This window comes from Echiichthys vipera (assembly GCF_963691815.1).
Source record: "Echiichthys vipera genome assembly, chromosome: 17".
NCBI classification, from domain to species: domain Eukaryota; kingdom Metazoa; phylum Chordata; class Actinopteri; order Perciformes; family Trachinidae; genus Echiichthys; species Echiichthys vipera.
The window spans coordinates 12,476,074-12,502,535 of NC_139842.1; the positions used below are offsets into that span (position 1 = coordinate 12,476,074).

At 45.9% G+C, this 26,462-nt stretch overlaps 1 protein-coding gene across 2 annotated transcripts; it reads right to left on the bottom strand.

The window, feature by feature from the left end:
- Positions 1-4,540: 4,540 nt before the first annotated feature.
- Positions 4,541-26,218, bottom strand: pdgfab (platelet-derived growth factor alpha polypeptide b). 2 transcript variants are annotated; one of them, XR_014593570.1, is made up of 7 exons: positions 25,600-26,218; positions 24,144-24,240; positions 19,459-19,593; positions 17,387-17,577; positions 8,024-8,150; positions 7,284-7,408; positions 4,541-6,623 (listed from the first exon to the last, which is right to left on the bottom strand). XR_014593570.1 is itself a non-coding variant. In XM_083930846.1 (6 exons), the coding sequence occupies exons 1-6, from the start codon at positions 25,660-25,662 to the stop codon at positions 6,610-6,612; spliced, it is 627 nt and encodes a 208-aa protein (XP_083786972.1). In that variant the 5' UTR covers positions 25,663-26,218; the 3' UTR covers positions 4,541-6,609. The 2 variants fall into 2 exon arrangements, 1 of the variants encoding a protein (XP_083786972.1); XM_083930846.1 differs by lacking the exon at positions 7,284-7,408.
- Positions 26,219-26,462: the final 244 nt, after the last annotated feature.

Below are 26,462 nucleotides of genomic sequence, written 5' to 3' on the forward strand. Positions count from 1 at the left end.
AGGACAGAACTATGCCCTCTGTATTTGGCTAACTTCAGAGAAAGTTCAACATCTTTCATCAAAAAAATCAGTGACTTTGATGGTCTGCGTTGGATGCAAACACGCACACACACACACACACACACACACACAGACGCGCACACACACACACACAGACGCGCACACGCACACACACACACACACACACACACGCACACGCACACGCACACACACACACACACACACACACACACACACACACACACACACACACACACACACACACCATAGTCAGCATCTTAAAGAGGCATCCTTTAGCTCGCCAGTCCTTCTTGCGTTGAAAATAATGAGGTAAAGAACATCTTGGGCATCATGATAAAGACTAGATTCTCTGAGAGGAAAAAGAGAAAGAGGCAGGGTTCAGTCGAGTCCATTACTCCTCTGATGGTGGTTGGATCAAAGTAAACACTGATAATGGTTCCACCACAGTTAATAATACTGCTGCCCAAGAATGTTGGCTGGGCCGGCTACTCCCGACCTCACACGTATAATTGCACACACAAACATGCACGCAAACACACATACACACTCCTCATTCCTCAATGGCAGTGACACATTCCAAGCTTTCTTCCTCTCTTCCCGCAAACCAAACACTGGTCACTCCTTCTTTCTAATTGTAGACTTTTGATTTATTTGATGTGCAGAGGAAAACTGGCTTTCCTAGCTGCACTCCCATCGGAAAACATGCATGCACACACACACACACACACAGACACACACACACACACACACACACACACACACACACACACACACACACACACACACACACACACACACACACACACACACACACAGACACACACACACACACACACACACACACACACAGTAGAGGCAGTGACTCCATGCATCTCCCTTTGTAATTACAACACATACAAACTTCAGCTCCTATTAGAACCTGACTTATCTCCCTCCAGAGACCTCTACACTCTCGGTAGTTCCTCTGCCACGCCCTCCTTGCCTCCCTGTTTCTTCCCTCCCTTCATTTAACAAGACCTGACAGAGACCCTGCAAGGCTTCCTCCAGTCACATAGTACAAGTTGAATACTAATGGATCAGTCAGCGAGGATTTCCAGCTTGCTTTCTTTCAACCTCCACAGACACTGGCACAGTCAATTAAAAGAGATACAGGCGGATTTGACTGAGAGGAAGTGAAAACGAATTCCTACCCGTAAACCCTGTATGCACTGGGTTGAATGGATTAGCGCTGTTTGCTGTTTGTTTTTGCCAACTTGCGGTGAAGTTTGCCACATAGGAGAATGTGATTCCTTGTCTGTTGCGGAACTCAAAACTAAATCCTCTTCCACCCCAGCCCGATGGACTCTCCCCCACTCTGAATGTAGAAAGGCAGGGCTGTGCTTCTGCTTTAGCACTGATTCTGCAACAGTCTCTGAAAGACAAAGTTGTCTGAGGAACAAGAAGTGTAAAAAATGAGATTCAGTAAAAGAATATCATATGTGATGCAGAACCAGAGTGCTGGTGCTGAAGCGGAGAGAAGGGTCCTGTGTCAGAATGGAAACCTGCTGAAAGGCCGAGCAGGCTGCTGTCCATCTCAGGTTTATCAGTAGCATCAGTCTGCCCCGTGACCGGAGGGAACCAGAGCAAAACGATTAGGTTTCATAGCTGTCTTTTTTTTTGGGGGGGGGGGGCTACTCATGGCGGGACGGCTCCATCCTTGGTGGCGGCTGAGAGACCTGACAGGTGATGGGACTGTGACATGGCATTTTAACAAAGAGGGAGAAAGAGGGATGGAAATCGTCTCATATGTTTGTTACAGACGAGGACGATTGGAAACAGATCTTCAAACTTGGGATTAGTTTTCTAAGGAGAGAAGAACATCATAAAAAGAGAAGATAAGTGTTTACATGCTGTGTCATTTCTCCTGTGCTGCTAATAAATCATAACCTGTGTGAGATGAGATGAGAGAAAAGGTTCTGAGGGACTGCCACCCAGGGGTGAAACCAGAGACCAGAACTCAGAAGCACAGGCGACCCGCTTACCTACCCCTCTGCCAAACCCCACCACCAACACCACCTCCTCCATCCTTCTCCTCAATCAACCTTCGCTGCCCTAATCCGATGTTTACATAAAACGCTGGGCAGTAATGATAGCCATGAGACCATGGACCACCCCACGTCCCTGCTCACCCACCCCCCCACCACCACCACCACCATCTTCCACCGCTAACCCAAAGCTGTTTTCACAGGAGCCAAATACCTTAAATACATAATTAGCGGGGTCATTTGTGCAAAGGGGGGCCCCAGCGAGGGCATGAGCGTGTCCGTGTGAGTTTGTGGGGGGCAGAGGGAGGATGAGGAGGGTAGCGGGGGCAGGATATGAAGACGTGAGAGAGAGAGGCGGACAAAGACGTGCATTCATGGCCGTGGCCCCGGACAAACTTAGCTGTCGCCGTCTTCAAAGGCGTCCTCTGCCTTTCCTCAAAACCCAGAGGCCACAGGTTGGGGCAGAGAGGAGAAACATAACAGGGCGACATGGAGAGGAAAGAGGAAAAGGAGAGCGAAGAGAGGGGTGTAAGTAATGAAGCAAAGGATACGATATCTGCAATCTGGGAAGGAAGTAGTCGAGGCTTATTCTGAGGGGGTTGAGGCTGTAAACTAACACCTTCTATCAGTTAGATCAAGTTTTATATCCAATAATGTAAAAACATTACAAAGTATATAATTGGAAAAGTGGAGTTTATTAACAGTAAACATGGAAATGGAGGAAGATCAAAGGTTTACAATGCATCCGTTATTTTGCACCACTGGCGACATCCCCCATACGACCCCTGAACCCTGAACTCTGACCCTGAGCATTGTGGGTAGTCAAATCACAGTTTGCCCTCCGCAAGAGCCCAGAATTCCAGTGGTCCATGTTTCACACCGGGAGACCTCCTTTTGTATTGTTCAACTGCGCACACACAGAGCCCATTCTGCGGCCCTCTTCACACCTTGTCTACCCTCTCGTCCCCCTCTGGCATTGTTTATGAAAGCACGTCCACTTAGTGCTGCCCTGTCTGCCCCCTCTTGCTGTGGTGCCGATTACCCACATCCTGAGTCCACTTCATTGCCTTTTTTTCTTCCTTTTTTTCCCCCCACTCTATACATCCCCTTGCACTCTCACTCCGCAGGGTATTCTCACCGCTCTCTCCTGTGCTCCATCCTTCTCCTCCTCCCCCTTTTCCCACTATGACATATTGCTCTCCTTTTTTCTGAATACACTCACGCTATACTGACTCCTCAGCCCACACTTCAGCCCTCGCTCTGTCCGTCCTTATGAATGAAGCTGTGCATGTCAGATAAAAAAAACAATAAAATCAATCAAGCCTCTATACTCTTCCTTTTATCTTTAGTTTATTCACTTTATCCCCTGTTCCACTGTCTCGCAGAGCTGCTGTTTCTCTGATCCTTTCTCTCTTTCATGTCCTGCCTTTGTTCAAAGGAGGGAGACTTTCATGTCCCTGGGATTAGGGTGAGCTGCTCAGGGAAAAGTAATAAAGCCCCCAGCACCTACCGTCTGCTGCTGGTGGATCCTGGAGTAAAGCCCAGCTCCTACTCAACCTTCAAGCCTGTAAAAGCTCACATTTCCTGTACACACCACCCTCACATCAAGCTTCCGTCCTGCCTCCTGCGGCAGCACCAGCACATGTGCACTCCAGTCTTTTGAGCTCATATAATCTACTATATATATCTATTACATGTTTGCATATGATACAGTTATTTAAATAAAACTTACTGGAAAGTTTGTCACTAATGAGGGAGCAGGTAAGATGTTTCTGATGCAGAGCAGTCCCTTTAACCTCTTGGTTTCTTTGTTTTCCTCTCTACTATACTGTTTAGTTTATTATTGCTAATTCACTTAAAGGTCCTACAATGCGAAAAAGTGAGTTTCCACGTCTTCTTTGATTACAAAGCAGGTTGAGGTGCTAAAGAATCAAAATGCTCAATCCACAGAAAAAAGCACACAGCCCATATTCAGAAACTGTGACTTTAAACAAGCCGTCAGGACTTCTGTACATTTGTGACGTCACAACTATACTATATATAGGTAGAGTCATTCCCCGGCTGCAGTGACAGTACAGAGACACTGAGTACAGATGCAAAAGACTAGGAAACGCTGACCAATCAAAGCTGAGCTTAAAGAGACAGGCACTCTAATGGAGCGTTTCAGACACAGGTATATTCAGACAGACATTATGAGAAAAATAATATGTTTTTTAAAACATAAAAGCATGTAAACTTGTTCTATTAGGAACCCTAAATAAGTATGAACCTGAAAATGAGCATTATATGGGACCTTTAATTCTTCCTTGACATCTTCCTCTATACCTACATTTTTCTTAAAATACCATCTTTGAGACACAATGCAAACAAATTATGGGACTCAACATTCAGTGAACAATTTCATAAGCAGAAATATATTTATTGTTGAAAACATAAATATATAAATTATGATTATTGCTGTCTTTATCCAATGGAAGCCCAAAAGAAAGGTAAAGGCTTAGTGATAGCGTAATGGCATTTTCTTTAATCAAATAGCTCTAAGTGTGGTCCCTGGTTTACTGAGAACATCTTACACTGATGTAAATGTAAACAGTGATGAAACATCAGCCTCATAAATATAGCACCAGTCAACTGATGGCGTTTGTGTGTGTGTGTGTGTGTGTGGGTGTGTGTGTGTGTGCGTGTGTGTGTGTGTATGTGTGTGTGTGTGTGTGTGTGTGTGTGTGTGTGTGTGTGTGTGTGTGTGTGTGTGTGTGTGTGTGTGTGTGTGTGTGTGTGTTGCCATGTTTCAATCAAACTTGTCTCATTGACTCACTACACAGTGATTCACTCTTTTGCCTTTGACTTCCTCATTTGAACACAGGGTGGAAGACAACTGTTGTTTTTGTACTGCGTTGGTCTGGTTACACATTCATCACTGTTACAGGAACCGGTAAGGAAGTCGTTGTTTGTGTCTTCGGGGGCACGGGTTCAGGTCAGCACTGTAATGTTTTCAGGCCACCTCATCATCATCATCTGTCCTGATAGTATGTGGCTGCATAAGGTGTGAGTACCTTCACAGGGTGGAGTGATCAGAGATTTGCTCTCCTGTCAACAGAGGAGTAAATCCTGGCCAAACAAGGAGCTCATTCATGCGTTTGTCGATTTTGCTTTGCACGCTCATTCACTCTTTAAGGTGGACTTTGCTCATTGCAGGCACAACATGTGAGCTTGTAAGGCAGAGCGGGCGGGCATCTTCCTGATCAATGTAAAGTGGGATATGGGTGAAAATCGGTTTATGACGCACACATACACCCTTATTCAGGTATGCATGCTTCGGTATGGCCACTCACTATGGAGTTGCCTTGTTTGAGCAACTCTACCCCCCCTCTTCACAGCTCTGAGGCACAAGCACTTGCAGGCGCTTCTGCCTTGTCTAATCCACATTTTTTGCATTTTTTCCAATGGATTTAATACAGGCACTCAACCACAACAAAAGAAATAAACAAAATTCCTGCTTGGATATAAGTAAGCTTAATATATTTCATAACAAAAATAAAGCATCTTCCTGTACTGACTCTCCCGTCTCCTCCTTGCACACATATATCCAAACCATATACAAGACTTGACATCATTCAGATATACTGTAATATAATAAGAAACATGGATGAAGACAACAACATCAACTGAAAAAAATGACTTTGAGATTGTATTACTGATGGTTACAAAGAACCAGACCACATGGAACTCTTGCATGTCTCCAACATCATTAAAACATCTTTTTTTTCTTCTTGTACTGGAAGAGGCAGAAAGCAAACGTCCACACATATAAATAGTTTGTAAGGAGCGGCGCATCTTCCTTTTCAAATTTAACTGTACATAGCAAGTGGGCAAAGTCACAGACCGACTGGGGTCTCAGAAGATTTCCTCTTTACTCAGAGCAAACATCCAAAAACTCAAAATGTTTGATACTCCATAGAGTCTTTTGAAGAATAAAAAAAAACACCTCAGTTTTTCTCCCCCTTTCTCTCTTTCTATTGTTTTTCCTCCATCTGTCTTTCTTTCTTCTTGTGTATGCAAGAGTCATGTAAACAGGGAAGGGCACTTTTATGTTGCCCAGCTGGAGATCATCCACCACTGTTTTTGGAGTCTAAGCACCAGATTCCCACGAAAGCTCAATCCAACCGTTTCATAGCCGTTTCTGTTGTGCGTCTTGTTCAAACAAAGTCTCAAAATGTCTAACGCAAATCCCTTTCATCATCTCCCTTCGGCCTCTTTCTGCTCTGCCCGAGCTACAGCATCTTTCTTCTTAATCAGCGGCAGGGTTCAGTTGTCTGGGTAGGTGGCATACCGTAGAGGAAGTCATCGTCACTGGTTACTGTTTTCTTTCAAACAAAAAAGCACCTTTGGCATCTTATTTATTTTTATCTGTTGTCTATTTTCAGTCTCTTGTCTTAACAGAATAGTTTGTCTTTCTAAAACGAAGGTTGAATGGCAGTGGGGAAGAGGACAGAGCAGGTCTCCTGTTGGTGGCATCCTCGAATTTAGGTCCCTCCCACGCTGAAGTCCCTTGTTCTGATTGGTCTCACCTCACGTCCACTGTGGCAGAGAGAGGGAGAAAGCTGAGATTAGTATCACAATTTTACAAATGCAATGCATGAGTTTCATTTTAACAAGAAAATTGCATTTTGTGCCCAATTGCATAATATTTTCATGCATTTCAAACACAACACATGGAAGACCCACAATGTTTCAAATCATGTTTCTCCAATTTCAAAGATGGTGATCAAATCAGACATCATTATGTCCAGTCGAAATATGTGTGTGTCATTATGTGTGTAAAAGACAGAGAACTGGGCAAAGGAACTTTTGTGATAATTTTTTTTTACAGAAAGGATAAATATTAGTGATGATAAGGTGATGGAGAGAAAAACAACGGTGTCTTTTAAGCGAAGTGAAACAAACAGTGACATACAGTGGGCCTTACTGTACAACACAAAATAAACAGTGAACACAAACACAAACAAGCACAACACTGTGACACAAAGCAGCAGACGTATGGGGTGTGCATGCTCAGCAGGCCGAAAAAATTAACATGCAGCATTCAGGCCAAGAGCATTGGTTCTCCTTAGCCCGCCCTCTTCTCACACAGATTGGCTGTGATGTGATTGGTGATGGTGATTGGCAGGCCCCCTTGTGCCCTGATTGGGCCATTCCAGTGCCAAAAGGTGAGAGGACGCTTTGGTGCTAAAGTCCTACCTGTTCCCTTCACAGATCTCCAGTTGACTTTGGGTAATGACTGCAACTTTATTATGTCGCCAATAAATCCTTGCTGGGTCTTAGCTTTTTAGGTTTCCTTTTTTTACCTTTAGCCCTACGGTGGCCTGAAAACACAAAGTCAGGGAGGGTGGATAGGAAAGAGGGTTAAAAGCAAGAAGCAGGGTTTATGATACAGAGAGAGAGAGGCACAACAGCCCTGGGACAGAAGCAGAGAGTGCAAAGATATGACACACTATAAATACTTCAGATGCCTTATCAGCACACATCAGCGCTTATCTGCTCCCAGGGAGAGAAAGGCTTCAGATCAAGGCACTGGCGGATTTACCTGCTGTCATGCCAAGCAGCCTTTGGACACCCTCCCTTAACACACAGACTCACATACACTTTCACATACACACATCCTCGTCTAACAAGGCACAAACACGCAAGCTCTACGGTTTTGCAATAGCAGTCAGGTGTGGCTGTCTGTTTGGAAGCAATCATAGAAAAAAAGGTCATCCAGTGCAAAGCCACAGAGCCAAACAGCGAGAGAGAGAGAGAGAGAGAGAGAGAGAGAGAGAGAGAGAGAGACACGAGGAAGGCAGGGAAGCACGATGATGCATGATGATGCAGGGATGAGGGCGGGACTCAGCCAACGAAGTCAGCCTCTTTTCTGCAAAAACGCAATGCTTTGGGATTATGTAGAAATAATACACAATAACTTTGAGGGTCACATTTACCTGTTTCTGCATCTGATTGCTCCACCACATGATGTTGTGACGTGCACACACACTCCAGGTGGTCTTCTAACCGCACAAAGACCTCTTTCAGCTTGGGTCTCCTTCTCACGTACTCCACCTTTGCTACCTGAAGAGAGGAAGAGAGAAAAGGTTAGAGCCGGCTCCTGCTCCATCATTACGCTTTGCCGTGCATTTGTGCGTGTATGTGTGTCATCAATGAATGCACACACTATTTGCCCATCCGCTAACATCAAGAGGCATAGCGCTGTGACTGATGACTCTTTCATGAATACGATTCATAAAAAAAACGGTGGCCGTCGCTTAGCCCTCGCCGTGTTTGAAGTGTGACGGCAGCATTCCTCAGAGGCTGATGCGTTGGGTTCCGCTCGCTGTGTGCTCTATGGGCTGTTGATCAGGTGTGTAAATACTGAATGGAGTGTATGACCCTGTCCAAGCAAGCTCAAACAATGGGAGAGGAAAAATGGAGGGTAGGGGAGAGCGAAATACGCCCTAAAGCCCAGGGAAGGTTTATGCTGGCAGGAGAAGAGAGGCTGGGGGATCCCCACCCACCCGCCTCCTGCTCCAGGCCTGGAGCATCCACATCCAGACAGACACACAGCTAAACTACCTCGCCTTGTTCCGACATGCCGGCTGATTTTATACCACATTAATAGTTCTTTACAGGTTAGGGAAAGTGTTGCTTAATATGTGCATGCGAGGAGCACAGCTTACGTGGTCTAATCTAAGCAGTAGAGCCCAAGGAAGCAGCCTTTACAATCTAACAAACACAAAAGCAATGCAGGAATTCCTATCCTTCAGTCCGGCTAACACCCTCTCAGTGTAACACAACAGCGCTGACCTCCACTTCCCACCCAACAGCTAGTAATGAAAAGGACCAATCCTCGAAGAGTTTTGAAAAGGCTATGTTGATTAAAGCTTAGATGAAAGCTGAATAGAGAAGGTTTCATGGAGGTTATGATGATCTTGTTGTGTAACTCAGGGGAGGTGGCTACATGCTTTTCTCTTTCTGATGTGAGTGCCAAGGGCAGGTAACCTTCCCATCCACCACTGAGGGCCCCATAGGCCACATGGAAACAATATCCCCCGCTTCACCCATCTTCCTGGTCACTGCACGAGAGAGGATATTAGCCGACAATCTCCCAGCACTCTCTGGTGTTATGAACAACACGGTTTTGCAGTCAGCATGAGGCTCACACATGCACGAACAAAGGGCCAAAACCGAAGAGAGGCTTTCTTTCCTCTATCCTGTGATGGCATACCGCCAAGGCTGGTTCTCAGTCGTGAATTAGTCATGCAGAGAAACGAACATACCAATCCCTGTCTGATAAAACAAAGTATACTGTTGACATTCACACAGCTAGAGCTGCCTCATGTCAGTGCTGTAACAATGACCGGAGGGTCATCTGGGGAGGCTACAACTGAAATCAGGGACTGGCAGTTTCACCAGCCGCTCCTTTGCAACAGTTTCTTTCCATGGAGAAAAGAGACTGAGAAAGAAGAGAGGGAGTGAAAAGAGGGTAAGCAAGCAGAGGAGGTATGCAGTGAGCAAACAGAGGACAATGGTGTCTGGGTTGCTGTTATCAGGCCCTGAAAGAGAGAGAGAGAGAGAGAGAGAGAGAGAGAGAGAGAGGGAAGGGTGAAAGGGTTAGTGCAGCGTAGATCTGAGAGTAGGAAGGTGGACCATCACTCTCATTAGGGAACTTGAGGGTGTGTGTGTGTGTGTGTCTGTGTGTGTGTGTGTGTGTGTGTGTGTGTGTGTGTGTGTGTGTGTGTGTGTGTGCGCAAACAGAGGACAGAGGGGGTTATTTAAGGAAGGGGGAGGAGGGACTGACCATGATCATGAATAGCATTAGATGACATTCATGTGTTACCTATTAACATTTAGTTTCTGGGTTACTCACTGGGGAAACTTACTCTTATTACACGAGCGCCGACAGGATAGATAGAGAAGTTATCAAAGGTTTATTGTTTCCAAGAGTGCAGAATAGTATTTCAGAATTACATGAATTTCCCAGAAAACGCATGTGTAATCAAACGATCCGACCGAGGGATGATACATGCAGCTGTCTCTGCTGACGGCTCTGCTGCTGTTGGTTACAGGAACCTCTGAGCTGACGGGGTTCAGAAGCCCGCTGGAAGCCAAAAGAGTCATCCCATGTCTGACACTTACTACTGAGGCTGATCCTAATGACTAACACACACACACACACACACACACACACACACACACACACACACACACACACACACACACACACACACACACAAGCACTAAAACCCAAACTCTACTGGCCAAACAAACAGCTATTGACGGACGGATAACACGATGGGCCCCCTCGATGAGAGGCCCAGCGGTTGGCTTGTCTCCTTGCCCCTCACACAGCAGGGTTAAAAACACTCCTTGCAGGACACACACACACACACACACACTCGTATTTGTTTGTGAATGTGTATATCTGTGCTATAATACTGCTCTGCCCACTTTGTCAACACTCTCTCTTTCTCTTTCTGTCCTATTTCTTGTGTTAAGGGAAAGTGTGGGTTGTACAAACATGGTGCTCTTCACACTTTTTTCCCTTTACATCCATGTTTAATTCTCCCCTCCTCCGTTTTTCGCCACTTCTTCGCCACACAAAGAACATCGGCTTCCTATCCGGAGCACAGTCAATGACTTCCCACATAAAACACACATCAGAAAAAGACCCCATGCACCGACGAGAGGCCCCGCACTTTCTTTGCATAAATCAAACCGCTCTTAACTCCCTAGAAATCTGGGGCCCTGAGAAAGAGTCCCCCGACTGGCTGTGGAATGATATCCGATCCAGAGGGTTTGGGTAGAGGCAGGGGGGCTCTGGGAAGTTGCACCCAATTCGGTTTGTCCTCAGCGTTACTCTCAGTGTGGAGCCAATTGTCCCAGTCGGCTAATTGGGAATTCCCTGAGCACGAAGCCCTGATGAGCATGATGGAGGGGAAAGTTTTACTCCGGCTTTCCAATGAAAGCACTGGGAATTGGAACAGTGACAGAATCGAGCAAAAATAAATAAGAATGTTTGTGAGTGTCTGAAGACCAGAGGGGTGGAAAGAGGCAGCGTTGGGTTGCAATTCATTTATCAGGAGGGACACACTAAGCTTTTGCCCCCGGAAACAAAGAGCTCTTGTTGAGATGCTACAACTGGGGAGGAAAGGTGGGGAAAGTTATAGGGAGAAGGAGCAGAAAGAAACTTCTTCTGAAATTAAACAAACACTACACCCAGAAGAAAGGCAAGATGATCTGCAGAGGGTGATAGAGCGGACCTCAGAAGAAGCAGACTGAACATCAGAGGAAAAAGGACTAGACGACCTGCTGCTGCCCTCTGCTTCAACCCCACGCAACGCAAACACACACTTGGGTGGAAGGGGTTATCACAGGCAGTGTGTGAAGAAAAGAGGAAGGAAGGAGTGCATTAATCACATCACTCACAGGTCTCCAAAGCCAGAAAGGCCCTTCATGGCACACCACCCCCGCCCCCCACCTCTCTCTCACACACATTAATGCATCACCGGATGTGAATATCTATCTGACCCTGTCCACACCGTGCACTGTGCTTCCCTTCCCCTCAAAGAACCGAAAGACCTGAAAGAACCATTGTGCGATATCAAGTATAAAAGAATCCAAAGATGTGTAATGTTATGTCTTTACAGAACAATTTCAGGTGAGAAAGACATTGCACTTAAAAGGAGCAAGTAAGATTTTAATGAAAGAGAGACAAAAAAAAAACAATACAGTAAATGGTGGTTAAATTAGAGAGATGGCTCTGTTGCAGGAGCGAAACAGAAAGAGTGAGGAGGGAGTGAAAAACTATTTCACACAACAGACTATCAGACTCCGAGACTGAGCAAAGCAAAGAGGAGGAGGAGGAAGAAGATGAAGTCAGAGGGGAAGAGCGAAAGGGAGGACAGGAGAAGAGGAGTGAAGGAAAATACAGAAGATGAAGTAAAATATGATTAAAATTCGGCCGCTACTTTTCCTGCTAAAGCTGATGAATTCCAGCCGGTGCGGCAGTAGCCAGACTCTCTGGCTTCTGGCTTGGTCAGGAAGCTCCCATGGTCTCTGACCCGCCCGGCAAACCCCGCCACACTACAAACACAAATTTATGGTATACACACACATACACACAAACTCCCTCACCCTTCTCCATCTAGTAGAGTGAATTAAAGGGAAAATAATTCACAGCTGCAAGGGACTTCAAACACGGGGGCCCCCTCATTCCCATCTAACCCCCCCCCCCCCCTCACGTAATCCACAGGACCCCTCAGACGATCATAAATCATGCCCACTGTATCACCGCCACACTGTCTTTTATTTATGAAACACCCCAAGAGACAGGGTCCCACACACAACCGCAGGACTACAGCTACTGCTTCCCCCAACACCCGGATCTGACCCGCTGTCGTTGAGGTAACTGTCAGTGCGTGTGTGTCTGTGTGTGTGTGTGTGTGTTTGATGGGGGTCGGGGCTAGGGCCAGTGCACGAAGATGTGTGGACCCCCACACTCAGCACTGTGGCTATATCCGCCTGCCCTCTGTCAGCCTCCACTTTGATCCAGCAGCCATCAACACTTCATTACTCTGTGGCCCGTCTTCCTCTTGCTGCCGCTTCACACAAATGGCCTTGTCCCAGCGCTGCGGTGGGCGAGTTTACGTAGCATAGCATACAGCGCGCGCTCTCTCTCTCTCTCTCTCTCTCCCTCCCTCTCTCTCTCTCACACACACACTAACACACACACACACACACACACAAACAGTTTCCTTCTTGGGTTTACACAGATGTGCGCTGACGACCCTCTCTGACCTCTGAAAAATACTTGTACATGTGCTTCAAGGACCATCAAAAGTTTCCAGCTTCTAAACCAAACCAAATGAGAGACACTGAGCTTTATTGTTGGCAAATGATGTCATACTGATTTGATTAAGGCGTCTCATGGAGTCAATGAAAAGGGTTAGTTCTCTCAAGTTTGGTTTCTATTTTTGTTAATTCTGTTAATTTTGAAGATTAGAACATGTAAATACCATTTACAGCATAAATACTGTAATTTAGCCATTCTTTTTTACTTGTTTTGTGCAACTCAAGGGTATAGTTAGCAGGTCATTTATGCTGTCTCCCTGGTTTTATTTTTCACTTTCCATAATGTCAAGCACTCTCTGAGCTGCCCTGGACACAAAAAGAGGACCTTATTTAATGTCAACTGTGTATTTGTGCAGCAGAAAACACAACAAACTTGAAATACATTACTTGTACCAGACTAATGGTGGTTCTAAGGGGGGGCAAAAGGAAGGAAGTGCCAGTGTAATATTTAGCCTGGACGCCCCTCTGGCCCCCCTAACTAGACTGTCTTTAAGAGGCTGTATTGGGCTTCTCTTTAAAGCTATAGTAAAGATATTGGTAAATAATCCAGTGGTACAAACCATGTCATGCTGTCTTATTGGAAAACGGGCTAAATAACACTTCGAAGCTAGGCAACAATTTGGTGAGGGAAAACTGGCACGGTCATTTACAAAGGGGTCCCTTGAAGTCTGATCATAAGATATGTGAGTGAAAAATGATATGGGTACCCATGAGTCTCCCCTTTACAGAAATGCACACTTTATATAATCCCAGACAGTTTGTGGCAAAAGAAATATGCAGTTTTTCTCATGAAGTACAAATGTGTTATTTTAACCTATTCTAACATGGTGTATTTGAATATTTCTGCATACTGGGGCCTATAAACAGTCTTAAATTGCATAAATTGGGTCTGACTGGAAATCTGAGACTCTTGTGGATTCAATGAGCCCATTATATTCACGTGTGATCATCTTAGTCCCCCATAATAGCCATTTCATTGTAGTGAGACCATTTTTGAAACTTCCCTCTCATTCAGGGGAAGGATGGCTTAATTATTGACAATAAGGGGGTCTCTGAGCAGTTTCCAAAACAGAAGTGCTCACCATCCAGTCTCGGAAAAATGAAATTCTTGCAGACGGCATGGATTTCATGATAATGTTCTAAGCCATGACATGTGTGTGTTCAGTCATTTCTGTGTCTGCTCGTATGGGTTTGTGAATGAGGAAGGAGAATATAATGAACCTAGAAACCAAATGTACTGCAGAAGCCTTAAGAGTTAATGAATGAGCAGATGAGTGACAGCTCCATTCTTTGCCTGTGCCATGGGCTGTTTAATCAGCCCCATAGGAAGAACAAACAGAAAGGCATTTAGATTCACACACAGAAACTCACACACATTTATATGCACAAAGACTAATGTGCAAAAGAATGCACATGCGCGTCAAGATCGCTACTTAATTTGCTAATAATTGTAACCCCCCGCCACACCTTGTATACTAGTCTCTTTGGTTCTGGCTGTCCAAAATCCCCAGTTGTTTTATGAGTGAGCTCGTCTAGCACATCTCAGAGCCAAAAGCACTGGGAAAACCATCAGAAATACTGGACACAGCTGCAGCTGTCAGCAGACACAGAGGTAGATGTGAGGAGGAAGAAGAGATGGAATACAAGAGAACAAGGTGAATGTATACCAATAATAGGGCCCAATAATTCTGATGTTTACTTTAATATCATATCTAGATTGTAAAAACACTAAGACACAAAAACAAACCAAAAAAATGGCCAAAATGTTCTGCCAACTTTTTTTGTGATAAACCCCCAAAAGGAAACGAGAAATGAAAAAGAAATGGGGAGGAATCACTTCGATGGAAAAGAAAGGGGAGCGCCAAAATGTTGGGGGAGTGAAGATGGTGTCACTGAGAGTGCAAAAGGAGGTGGGGAGGGGGTGAAGGAGGAGTTAAAGAAATGCTGAGATGAGAGAGACTAAATATATAAAAACTCTTGTTCTCCTCTCCCCTGTTTCCTCAACCTTCTGTCTCTCTTTCTGTTTCTCTTTCCATCTCTGCCTCCTTCACTTAATCCCTTTTATGAACGCCGAACTTGCTCTAAATAGCTCTTATCTTTATACCGTTCTCATTTACATTGTCCTTCTGATGCCAAGGTATGCAGAAAATACAAAAACACCAACCTGCGCACGCACAAATAAAGTTACAGAGATACGCCTGTGACAGTGATGGAGCAAAGTGCAAAAGAAGTCGAAGAGAAATGCAAAACAGTGTACGGAGGGGGACTTTAAGATCTGCCCTCATCCTCCCTCAGGCTAGTCCTATTTAAAGTTGCCTTTTTTATTACCCCGCCACTGAACAGAACTGGCTTTTACAGTACAGGGCCTGCACAGACCCGTTCTTTTTTTTGTTTTTGGATCCATAGCATGAAATAGGAAAGAGGGAGAGAAACAGAAGGGGGGGGGGGGAATAAATAAATAAAGGTACATTTGGACAAATGCATAGTGGCATGAGATGGAAAGAAACACAGCGAATGTGTTCTTTTCCCATCCTTGGCCAGCAGAAGGAAAACAAGTCAGGCGCGGGGTAGACCGGCAACATTTTTAGCTTTCTAATAAACGGAGGGAGAAGCACAAACTGAACCCCTATTCAGACTAACTGCTGAGAGGACAGACAGAAAAAAAAACTTGGCATGAGACAATGTTTCTCACACACAATGTGGTGAATGTCTCCTGACCGGAGCGAGGCCTGACGGATGACCTTTCCAGGGATACGGCCCCCACCCCTTTGCCCATGGCTGCAACCACATGGAAAAATGGCCCCCGTGAATCCCTGCCCACCACGCCTGAAGGTCCCTCTCTAGTCTGTGTGCCCATTTTGTCCTCAGTGTCACGAGGGGGACACGGACAAAGTCGCATGGATCACAACATTCCAGGAATAGCTGAATCTAGCCTCATAGTGTCTTGTCCGCTGTCGTCAGTGCCTCTTCCATCCGTCACTTTGATCGCAGACAGAGCTCCCATTGAGACACCGACTGTCTGGTAGACGGACAGACAGACACACAGACAGACACACAGGGTTGTGCTGTATATCAGAGCTCTAACCGCGGTGTGAGTCAGCATCCCTGACCACATACCCGGTGCACTGGATGCATCGCCCTGTACCGTACAATGGCCATCTTGTCAGCGCAGCCTCACTGTCTCTAAACTCTAAAAAGAGGAGAATGTCCTCCCGTCCATACTGAAATCTCCCTGACCTGTGCCAGTGTGCTAAGGGGGGTAAAAGAGGCAGGCGGGGTTGGTTTGTTTTATTACTCTGCTGGTCTAGGCGGTATTCTTAAAATCCTGTTTGATGTCCCAGTGCCCACGGCCGGGCAAGATCTCCGTGATTAAAGAGACAACAGAGTCCGGAGATAGACAAGAAGAGAAACAAACACAGTCAGAGTGTTCCAGGCTATCCTGTTTATCCCCTGGTTGTCTCTTACTCTTCCAGAACAGAGCACATAACTCCCATCCAAACAGACCTGTGCACCGGCTAACAGACTGTAGTGTAAATACAGCAGAAATACGACTCAGCTCCAGCCACAGTGTCTCCACTGATCCTGAACAGAAGGACATGTTTTTCAAGCTACCGATGCCAAAGAGCCTCTGAGAACAGTGCAACCCCCTTCAGTCCCTCTCTTTCTTTCTCTTTGTCAGCTCGTCTCCTCCAGGCTCCCTGCTTCCAAACAAACAGAGAGCGGAGGGATGGCTGTGCAGTAGCCGATGACACTCAGACATTCTCAAGGTACGGGAAACTGTTTCTCCTTCCCCTCTTTCTCTGTCTTGTGTCTGGCAGGAGCATCCCTCTCTGGTCAACCCTTCAGCAGATGTCCTGGCTGAAGGTGCCAACAGCCCTCCCTCCATGTCCTCTCTCTCTCTCCTTCTTTTCCCCCATCCCGCTGTCCTGGAACTGCCGCCCTGGCCTTCAGCCAAAAAATGGGATAGAGTGTTGAGGAGAGAGGGTGGTGATCGGCTGTAATGGAAGGAGATAGGGGAGCGGGCAGCGGAGGTATAGTGGCCACTATTTGGGTACTGGCCAAGGAGGCTTAGAGGAGAAGGGGGAGATTGAAATGAGGAGGAGGAAAGAGAGAGGAAAGGAGCGTGAAGGAAGGCAGGTTAACCCAACCTTACCTCTCATGATTTACTCACCTGGTGAGAGGGAAAGTGGTGGAGATTTGTGAGTGGAAGTGGGTGTGTTTGAGGAATAAATGAGGTGATGTTGTGTGTTCAACCTTGCAATGCAGTAAAAATTCGGAGTGATTGTACCAATATAGGCACAACTGTGTGTGTGTGTGTGTGTGTGTGTGTGTGTGTGTGTGTGTGTGTGTGTGTGTGTGTGTGTGTGTGTGTGTGTGTGTGTGTGTGTGTGTGTGTGTGTGTGTGTGTGTGTGTGTGTGTGTGTGTGTGTGTGTGTGTGTGTGTGCGTGACTCTTACCTTAACGGTGCGGTGGTGCTTGCGGGAAGGGTGACAGCGCATGTTGCTCGTGTTGCAGCAGCCCGTGCAGCGCTTCACCTCCACACAGGGTGGCCATATCAGGAAGTTGGCCGATGTGGGATCCACCTGGCTCCTGGGGATCTCGTAGATCACCGTCCGTGTCTTACACACCGCCGGGACCGCTTCCTCTACTGGAAGAAAGACGGGGAGAAAGAGGAGACCCGTTAATGCGTTCGGCCTGTGTTTGGTGACACATTTTCCAAAACACAAGCGCGTGCTGATGTATTGCCGTAATCCGTTCTTTTCACTCCCAGGTGCATTCATGCATTCCTCCTTCACTGCTCATTATTTGATGACTCACTTGATGTGGGAGCTGTTCGTCTTACCTCAAATCACACCCAACCTCCTTTTTAAGGCTGTTAAGAACACAAGCTATCCGCAAAGCTGATCTTATATCAGCTAAGGAGCTTTGGGATAAAGTTGGTGAGACAGAAAGAGACTGCCTCTTTGTTTGGAGCCCTCACTGGGGTTAATGCAGCATGACTAGGTCACAAAACCTTTATGTCCGCCGGTGGGAAATCTAATAATGGCCTTTGACCCTGTTGGTCATAGTGAAAAGAGGAAGGCAGTAAGCATTCATTTCAGATTTAATGCTCTGACAGGCACTCAAACATAAAGATGTGACGGAGAGTGTACAGTAAGATACCATTATGTCGTAAAGATGATATGTGCATGTACAGTACAGAACGTGAGGGCTTCTGTGGACAGCTGCCAAAATGGTATACTGTATCATACACTAGTGATTCGGTGCACATACATAAAATACAACCAGCCACTGGATTCAGCGTTGCTTTAAATGCTACGCTGCCGGGAGGGATGTGCAGTACATGCGGCCAGTCTTAACACACATCGCACACTACATGGTATTCTCCCCGCCTCGATCAGATATCGTACCGCGTGGCGTTTTATGAAGAAATCTGACTGAGAGCCCGGGCAAGCTGCAACTTGAGCCCTGAATGCCTGGAATTTCCACGCTCAAGGATATATTTCTCTCCTGGCGCGTGTGTCTTAGATCTGCAAGCCTCAGGCCAATTAAAAAGGCTTCATGTCATCGTCAAACCCACACACCAGTCTTGTTTCTCATGATTCTTTGATAGCCGTAAATACTGGGTAGACATCTTCATTAGGGTTCCTTTTATCCACAAAAAGGCCATATAAAAGCCACTAACTGTTAGCTTTGTTTGAAATTAGTGTAAAGTGATCAGTTTCATCTCCTGGGAACTCATATGTCGGTGAGGGGGGGTATTTAAGATAGAGGTTATTTTTAGGGCATTATGACACTGTAATAAGTTGTGCCAAGTTGTGATGTATATAGTTCCAAACGTAATCGTGATGCAACCTCTGAGCTTTGATGCAAGCATAAGCCCTTTTTACACTGCATATGTATGCTGTATGCACTGCAAACCTGAGAGTTTCTAGACATTAGAGCTGTATGGGAGGACGCAAATGTCCGAATCGGTTGGACATTGAACAGATTTTATCCTGCCAGCTTTTAATGTCTGATTGAGCCCACGTGTGAATAGAGCCGGAGAGTTCACAGCAAGTGAGTGGGCGTGTTGATGACCTTTCCATCATGCGGGCTCACGAAAAGCAGGATGAAAACCTACAGGGTGACTAGGAAGGGTCATTTACACTTAGATTGCCAACGAAAATGTCTGGAGAGACGTCAGGATTTGGGAATTTCTGTCGGTAAGGGCCGATGCTGAAATTGTCCAAAAAATTTAAGAAACAGCAAGAGACTTGGTGTTTATGACCAAAATATGAAGCTGCCATGTGACTGCAGTGTATGCCCTGCCTCCTGCATGCTCTGCCTGGGTGACACTCCTCACCAAAACTAGAGCATTTCCAGTAAATGAGAACACATCTGACACAAACAAATTTCTTTTGTGTGCTTCATGTGTGAAAGGGAAACTTTCTCATATGAACTCTGGACAATGTCCAACGAATCAGGTCCAGGACATTGTCCCGAGTTCATATGAGAAAACGGCTAAACAGTATTTATTCAGTCTTACCGATGCTCCTCTTGCGTCGGCTGTGCAGCTGGGAGCTCTTCAGGTCATTGTAGTAACCATGATGACGGGAGTAGTTCTTATGGTTGTTGTGGTGCTTGTGGTGCTTGGGCTCCTCGATAACATTGTTTCCCGTACCTCGTCAAAAACAGAAGGCAGCCACATTAATGATGTCACACTGAGAGGAAACACAACAAGCTTATTTAACCAAAAAAAACAATGGTGAGTCTGTTGATCATGGCTGCAGCTTTAAGAGTTGTGACTCTGGTGGGTGGCTGATGTGATCTGCTATTGATGTTGTTTTTTCATATCCCTTTCACAACCAACAATGTGTTAGTCACACGACCATAATGAGATGGTAACTTCGTACTGGCTTCTTGTGCTATATGTAACACATGCTTTGATATCCTGAAGGGCTTAGGGTTCCCTTCAGTGTGATGGCTGGCTGTCGGGTACGGTTGATGATGTCACACATTGAGGTAAACAGTCAAGAGTACATAGGGTACATTACAGGCAGGAGACACACGTTACACAGACCTCTGTGTAATTTGCGAGCTTTGTGACTCAGCCTTTCTCACTCATTTGGCTAAACTTTCCCAGCAGGAATAAAGTATCTAAACGCAGGTGAGTCGGTAGAAACAACCAGCTTTCACAGACGCACGGCGGACTAAAGTGGTCATTTGACAGGTGGTGCTCAGCCGCCATTATCCCTGCACTGAATTAGTGGTTTTGTGTCTCTCATTTACCTGAAAATGTTTGCTTTTTCAATCATTCAGTGGTTTGGAAAAGTACATGTTTTGTTATGCTGCAGTGGTAGCTCCTTAATGCTCCTTAACTCTGGTCTAATATAGCCAGCTCAGCTTACTCACAGTCATGGTCATCTGATAAAGCTCACTTGTTTTGGTCTCCACCCAGAATATGAGGTGGATTTACAGAAGAGTGCCACAGCAGCTATAAAGCGATAAATGCTTATTTGCAGGATACTGCCCTTTCCCAAAGATCAGAGTCTGATAGTGTTTGCTAAGTGGGTGGGTCTACCTGTCTGTAGGTACAGCATACCCACCCGCTTTGCTGACATAATCCTACACCTGTACACTTAGCATAAAGACACACTCACAACTACACGAAAGCCTTTCATTATCCTCCATAACATGCTAAAACCCAATGTACACCAGCACAACAAAGCTTAGCCACAGGCAAACACATTCCCCTCATCCAGCTCCTTTGTGCTCTGACCAGAGTCATCTGAAGGGATTTCCTCTACCTATACATGATCCACCTCTGGGACTGGTTGTTTATTTGCTTTTTGGATGTCTTCTTTTGTCCAGGTCTGCCCCTCAGTGAGAGTGGAGTAAGTAATTTCTTCTAGCCTGTCAAGCCGTCAGTCAAACAGCCAGTGACCCAGAACCAAGGGTCCATAGAAAGGAAATGTTGACTGCATCTGAGACCTGGAGTCAAGTAAAGAGCTGAGATATCAGTCTGTCAGGCCAATATGGAGACACATGAACATGCTGTATATACCGCACACAGTCTCCACAAACGTGCAAACACACACCTACACTGTCTGCACTGGCTGTTAGGTGGACTCATTGTGACAGCTGGCGGGATTTTCCTACCTGACAACCTTTTAACACCGCGGGTCACTGACAGAACTCCCACTGTGCCTCCTCTCTCTCCACCACACCTATCCCTATCTTCATCTCCCCCTGTCAGGAGAGGACGGCAAGGAAGGGTGGGCGTCACACCGGCGACCACCCTGAGACAGTTGGTGTCAGAGCTGACAGGAGAAAGGGAGCGAGGGCATAAAGAAGTCCTTTATAGGATGCAGAGTCCCTTTCTCAATAAAGGGATCTTTCTGTAGGTGTTTTCTTTACGCTAAAAGGAGGAGCATGGGGGAAAAAAGGCAATCGGAGTGATCAGGCAGGAAGTTGCAGGAGAAAAAAATAGGTAAGGAGAGAGGAATAAAGAGAGACAAAAATAGAAAGGGTGAGGGGTTTGCTTCTCTGTTGGTTCCAGGTGACTAAGAAGCACAAACACGCCCGGAGCGTCGTCAAACTGAGACAAGAGAAAAGAGGACAGGAGACAGTCTCTCACCATGAATCAGGCTTTCATGACTCGCAAATTACTCCCTCCATTAACTGTGGGCCTCAGCTCCCTCCCTTTACTCCTCCTCCGCTCTTTCTTTCTTCCTCTACTAGTACAATACGCCAGCATATTGTTCACTTCTTCTAATGAGCGCCTCTTTCTCTGTCACTCCTTGTTTCTTCACTGTCTACAGTTACATGAGTTCACAAATATTAGTTCAGGTGATATGGGCAAAAGTTGCTCCTCACTGGGTGTGAAAGCAGGATTTTAAAGCACAATAACATTTATTTTCGACTATAGGTTCACAGGAAGTGCTGCCAACTGTACCAGTTTGTCAGAAACAAAGCAGATTGCACAACAACTTGCGGGCCTTTCTGATTGAAGTGTAGCAGGAACACAACCTCCAGAATCCTCCTGCTCCCTCCACCTCTGCCCCCATGCCAAGAGTCAGGTTCCCTTTTCTGTCAAAGTCCTTCACTGAGAGAGATAAGAGCAGGCAGGCCGGGGGCCGCCTAAGGAGGGTGACGGGGGTTAGAGAGGAGGAAAAGCGAGGAGAGGAGCACCTCAGGGGCCAGACAGTCATCTGCAGACTTCAGCGGGGTCATCTCACCTGTCAGTCAAAGCTGAAGACACCGTCGTCACAGGACGAGTGCGCATAGCAAAGCAGCACTGAATGAAACGCAGGGCCACGAGAGATAAGCCCTGCAGGCCTTTCCCTGTGATCCCCACACGTATGCGTCCTTACAGGCTGAATTATAAAGTCATCCTCGCAGTGAAGGAGAGCTTCACAGATAATGACTTACGCTTAAATAATCAAGGATTTCCTGGGCGTGACCTTCAAAACGTAACACCGACCCGCGTTAGATCATACCGCTGCCAATGTTCAAAGGTTTAAAACTAACACCTCGTATAAGCTTTTCCTTTCCCTGGTTGACATGCTATGCCGTGTACAGTACGGCCTATACTGGTAGCTTTACTGTCCTGGCCATCTGCAACAAAAGCTCTGAAAATACCCCTCTGGCTGGCGTCAAAGGTCTTTTAATGGGCTGGCCTGGGCCGCCAAGCTGGCCGTCAGACAGATTTATGTCCTCGTAATAATAATCAGCCTACTACTGTTACCCTGCGAAACATTCCTCTGTTTGAAGAAAGACATGTTAATTCAATTATAAACACCTCTTCTCATGCAAGAGGCACTCCAGGGATCTATTCTGGGCTCAGCATAAAGTGGCGTGATCACTGTTGTGAAGTACAGGTTGTGAATTAATAAATAAAACACACTAATGATGCGGGGCTATAACTATCCCTAATTGACACGTCCATCAGAAAAGCAATCATGTGGTCATACACAAGAATACTTGTGAGTGAATGACCGGTCCTAATGTTGCTTTGCTGAATACGTTTTGAGGCTGCTAATGAGCTATGACCAGCGAGGTAGCTGACATCATTTGGGCTTTTTAAAGTAAATTTAGTAATTACCTATTTCCATCAACAAATCTTTAGGGAAGAGCCCTGAATTTGATCTATGGCCAGAGCCTGTGTAAATAGAGGCTCATGTGAAGGCAAACAGCTTCTTCCAGTGCACCCCTGTAACTTAATCTAAGACAGCCTGAGACTGGGCCGGTCCACACCACAGAGGAAGCAGCACCTCCAAGAACCTGAAGCCGGAGAAACCCGCCTGACCTGCGAGCCACCGTCTCTGTTTACAGGGCAACATATGTGGCAGTCTGGTTGCTATAAAGTCAGTTAATTGCAGCAGCTGAAAGAATATGCAAGACAAAAAAAATGCTTGCCAGTGAAAGTCCATCTAAGTCACATGTGCACAGTAGACACAGGTATTACATTTACTGCTCTATCACGCACGCCAGGGTTGCCCTTGGCAGCTCCTCTGGGTGCACATATCCCTCCTGTGCAGTGCTGTAGTCATTGGGCATGTCTCTGCAGCTTGAACTTCACTGATTCTGATGAATATAATTAGCAATATGAGCCAAAACAACCTTTTTTGTTCACTAAATCCACTAAACCTGCAGGATTGGCAAATTCTCTACATTTCATATTAATCAAATGCCATTTTAAACATCAGCTTCGACCAATATCAGCTGACTCACAAGTGGATACATGAATGCTGATGATGACAGTATATTATCAGTCATCACTGTGAGTACTCATTACACCAATTCATCCAGCAAATGTACTGAACATATTCAAGTTTCATAGGCTGATGCTTCCCAATCATGATTGTTATTTTCTTTTTTTTATATGACCTTTGTACTCATTTTTATGTAATAGTTATTTAGCTTAATCCTTAAGCCAGCACATGTTGCCTCACTGTGCATAAATATGTTCATATATTTTAAGCCCCAATACAAGGTAATATTGAGATGTACTACCAAGAAGGCTATCTTTAAAAGTGATTCCACAATAGCATCATTCTTACAGCTAACAAAGGCATGCTTATGTAATCACGCTGCAGCTGTTTTAGGCAGTCTGCTTTTACAACACATCAACAAGCAGTGTGTCACATGTGAACAACATCTCGGGGGGATTACGGATTTGAAAATGTAGGTGTTGATAAAAGTATCAAAGTATCAAGAGGCAGAATTTACCTACGGAGTCAATGTCCAGTAGCCGCTGGAGGTCGCTGATGCTGTGGATTTCGCTGTGGGACAGTCTGTCTATCAGCTCCTTGGGAAACTCCACTTCCTTTGGGGGGGCAAAAAAATAAACAAGAGATGAAGGTTAGAGATGTGTCGGGTCAGTGACAAAACGTGTGTGAGTAGGAGGCTAATTGTTTGCCTGTATAAAGTAAACGTGCTGGGTTTAAACAACCAGCAGAAAGATCACTGGCAGAACAACTTGGCAACGATGTGCCAACTAAAGCCAGCAGATCTGTCCCAGTGCCACACATTCCCCTCACACGAGAGAGGAGCTGCCGCCGAAGCCCCTTGAGAAATTGTTCAATTTAGGTTTGCAAGGGAGTAAAGCTGCATTAATGGGGGATAATATATCACGTATTTTTTTATTAGGATATACTGGTCAGTTCGGCACCCACGTGTCTCCAGAAAAAGCACAATTTCGGTGGGGTTTTTTTTTTTTTAAAGAAAAAGGATGTCCATTGCCTGTACCTGCATGTAAGACAAAGATTATGGAAAACCCATCATTAAAAAATTAAAATGTGCCTTGAGTTTAGTTTAGGATGAATTAATACATAGATCATAATCAGTAATCGTTTTTACCAATCCTGTTCCTGTGAAACAACATTGAATCGTGTGTTTTCTAAAGGAATCTGGAACTGTACCGCAGATCCTCTGCCCCGTGTGAACGGCAGCTCGCCACACATTGCACTTGTTGCGGTCTTTGCGAGCACCTCAAGTTGAGCAAACCGCGCAGCCTTACAGGAACAGGGGCTATTTATATCGACCGGAGCGGTTCCCATGAAAGCGCTTAGCCCAACCAAAACGTTTGCCCAGTTGGCTCAGGCTACAAACACATTTGGCACAAAAGCCAAAAATAACTGCGACATGCGTCCAAGTGCAGACGCGATGTTGGTTCTCAAAAGCGCGTAGTCACTGACCCTCATGGTAACTGGAGCTGATATGCTGTTTGTTCATTCTCGAGACATGAATTCATACACTAACACTGTTCTCATTATAACTCATTAGTCTAAACTGCACTTTTTTATCTAAGAAAATACACTTCTGGATGGATGATAGATTCAAATGAAGACATGCTTTAACTTATGTTGGCTCATAAAAATCTTATCATCACGCCTAATTAAATACTTTCTATCAGAACTTAAAGTTCTAGTTTTCTTTCTCCGGGCATCAAGTGGTGGTGTGGAGCTGTTGGAGAAATGCGCGCTCTGTGGGAACTTTGCACCCTCACAGCAATAAAACCCCGCACCAGTGTGTGTGTGTGTGTGTGTGTGTGTGTGTGTGTCTGTGTGTGTGTGTGTGTGTGTGTGTGTGTGTGTGTGTGTGTGTGTGTGACATGGGACCAGAGGGACACAGTCTGTTCGGCCCCGCACCTCTCTGCCTGTGCGGAGTCCTGGTACAACTTTACCTCAGAGGTGGCCAGCAGCAGGTACGTCGTCCACAGCAGGAAGTAACAAAGTGCGGCTCTCATCTCCCTTTAATTTAGATTTAACCCCGAACAAGAAAAAGGTGCTATTCTGTAGGAGCCGCAGAATCGCTCCTGGCTCCACAGGATCCACAACCATCCCCTCGGGGAGAGAAACCGGGGTGTCAGAGCTGCGCAGCGGGCTCAGTCAGACTCCGTGTTGCACTTGCTTGTGAGTGTGAAAGCTGAAGAGGCTGGAAGTTGACTCTTGTTATTCACATTGGACTGCGGTCCTCTTGAACAAGATATGTGCGGCAGCTCGACATAGTTCCTCAGGCGCAAGTGGGACAATCCCAAGAGACAAGTCTGAAGCGCATTGCACTTGTCCTTCACCCTCTTACAAACAGGCTACAAACTTCAGCCCAGTCCACGGAAATATCAAACAAGAAGCGCAGCTGTTAGAATTAAGCAGAATTAAGACGCACGACTTTGTCTATGATAGTATTTAATAGCCCTAGAAGAATATAATCCAAACGAGCAGATCCTCTTAGAAAATCACAAGGGGAGAAAGTTGTCCGTGTTGTGCTATTCAGAGCCTGTGCTGCAGCAGTCTGCACAGGTCCTTGACTGTGTAGGACTCTGAAGTGAATGGAGTCAGAGCGCCTCTGAGCCGCTGGATATAGAGAGCCAGCAGCTCCGTGCCCGTTGCGCCTCCCCTCGCGTTTCGGTGATCGTGCATCTATTCAGCGAGGGGAGCTGGTTGGCTGGTTGGATGACTTAAGACTCAATAGCATGTCCCCATCCCCCTTCTGTGTGTGTGTGTGTGTGTGTGTGTGTGTGTGTGTGTGTGTGTGTGTGTGTGTGTG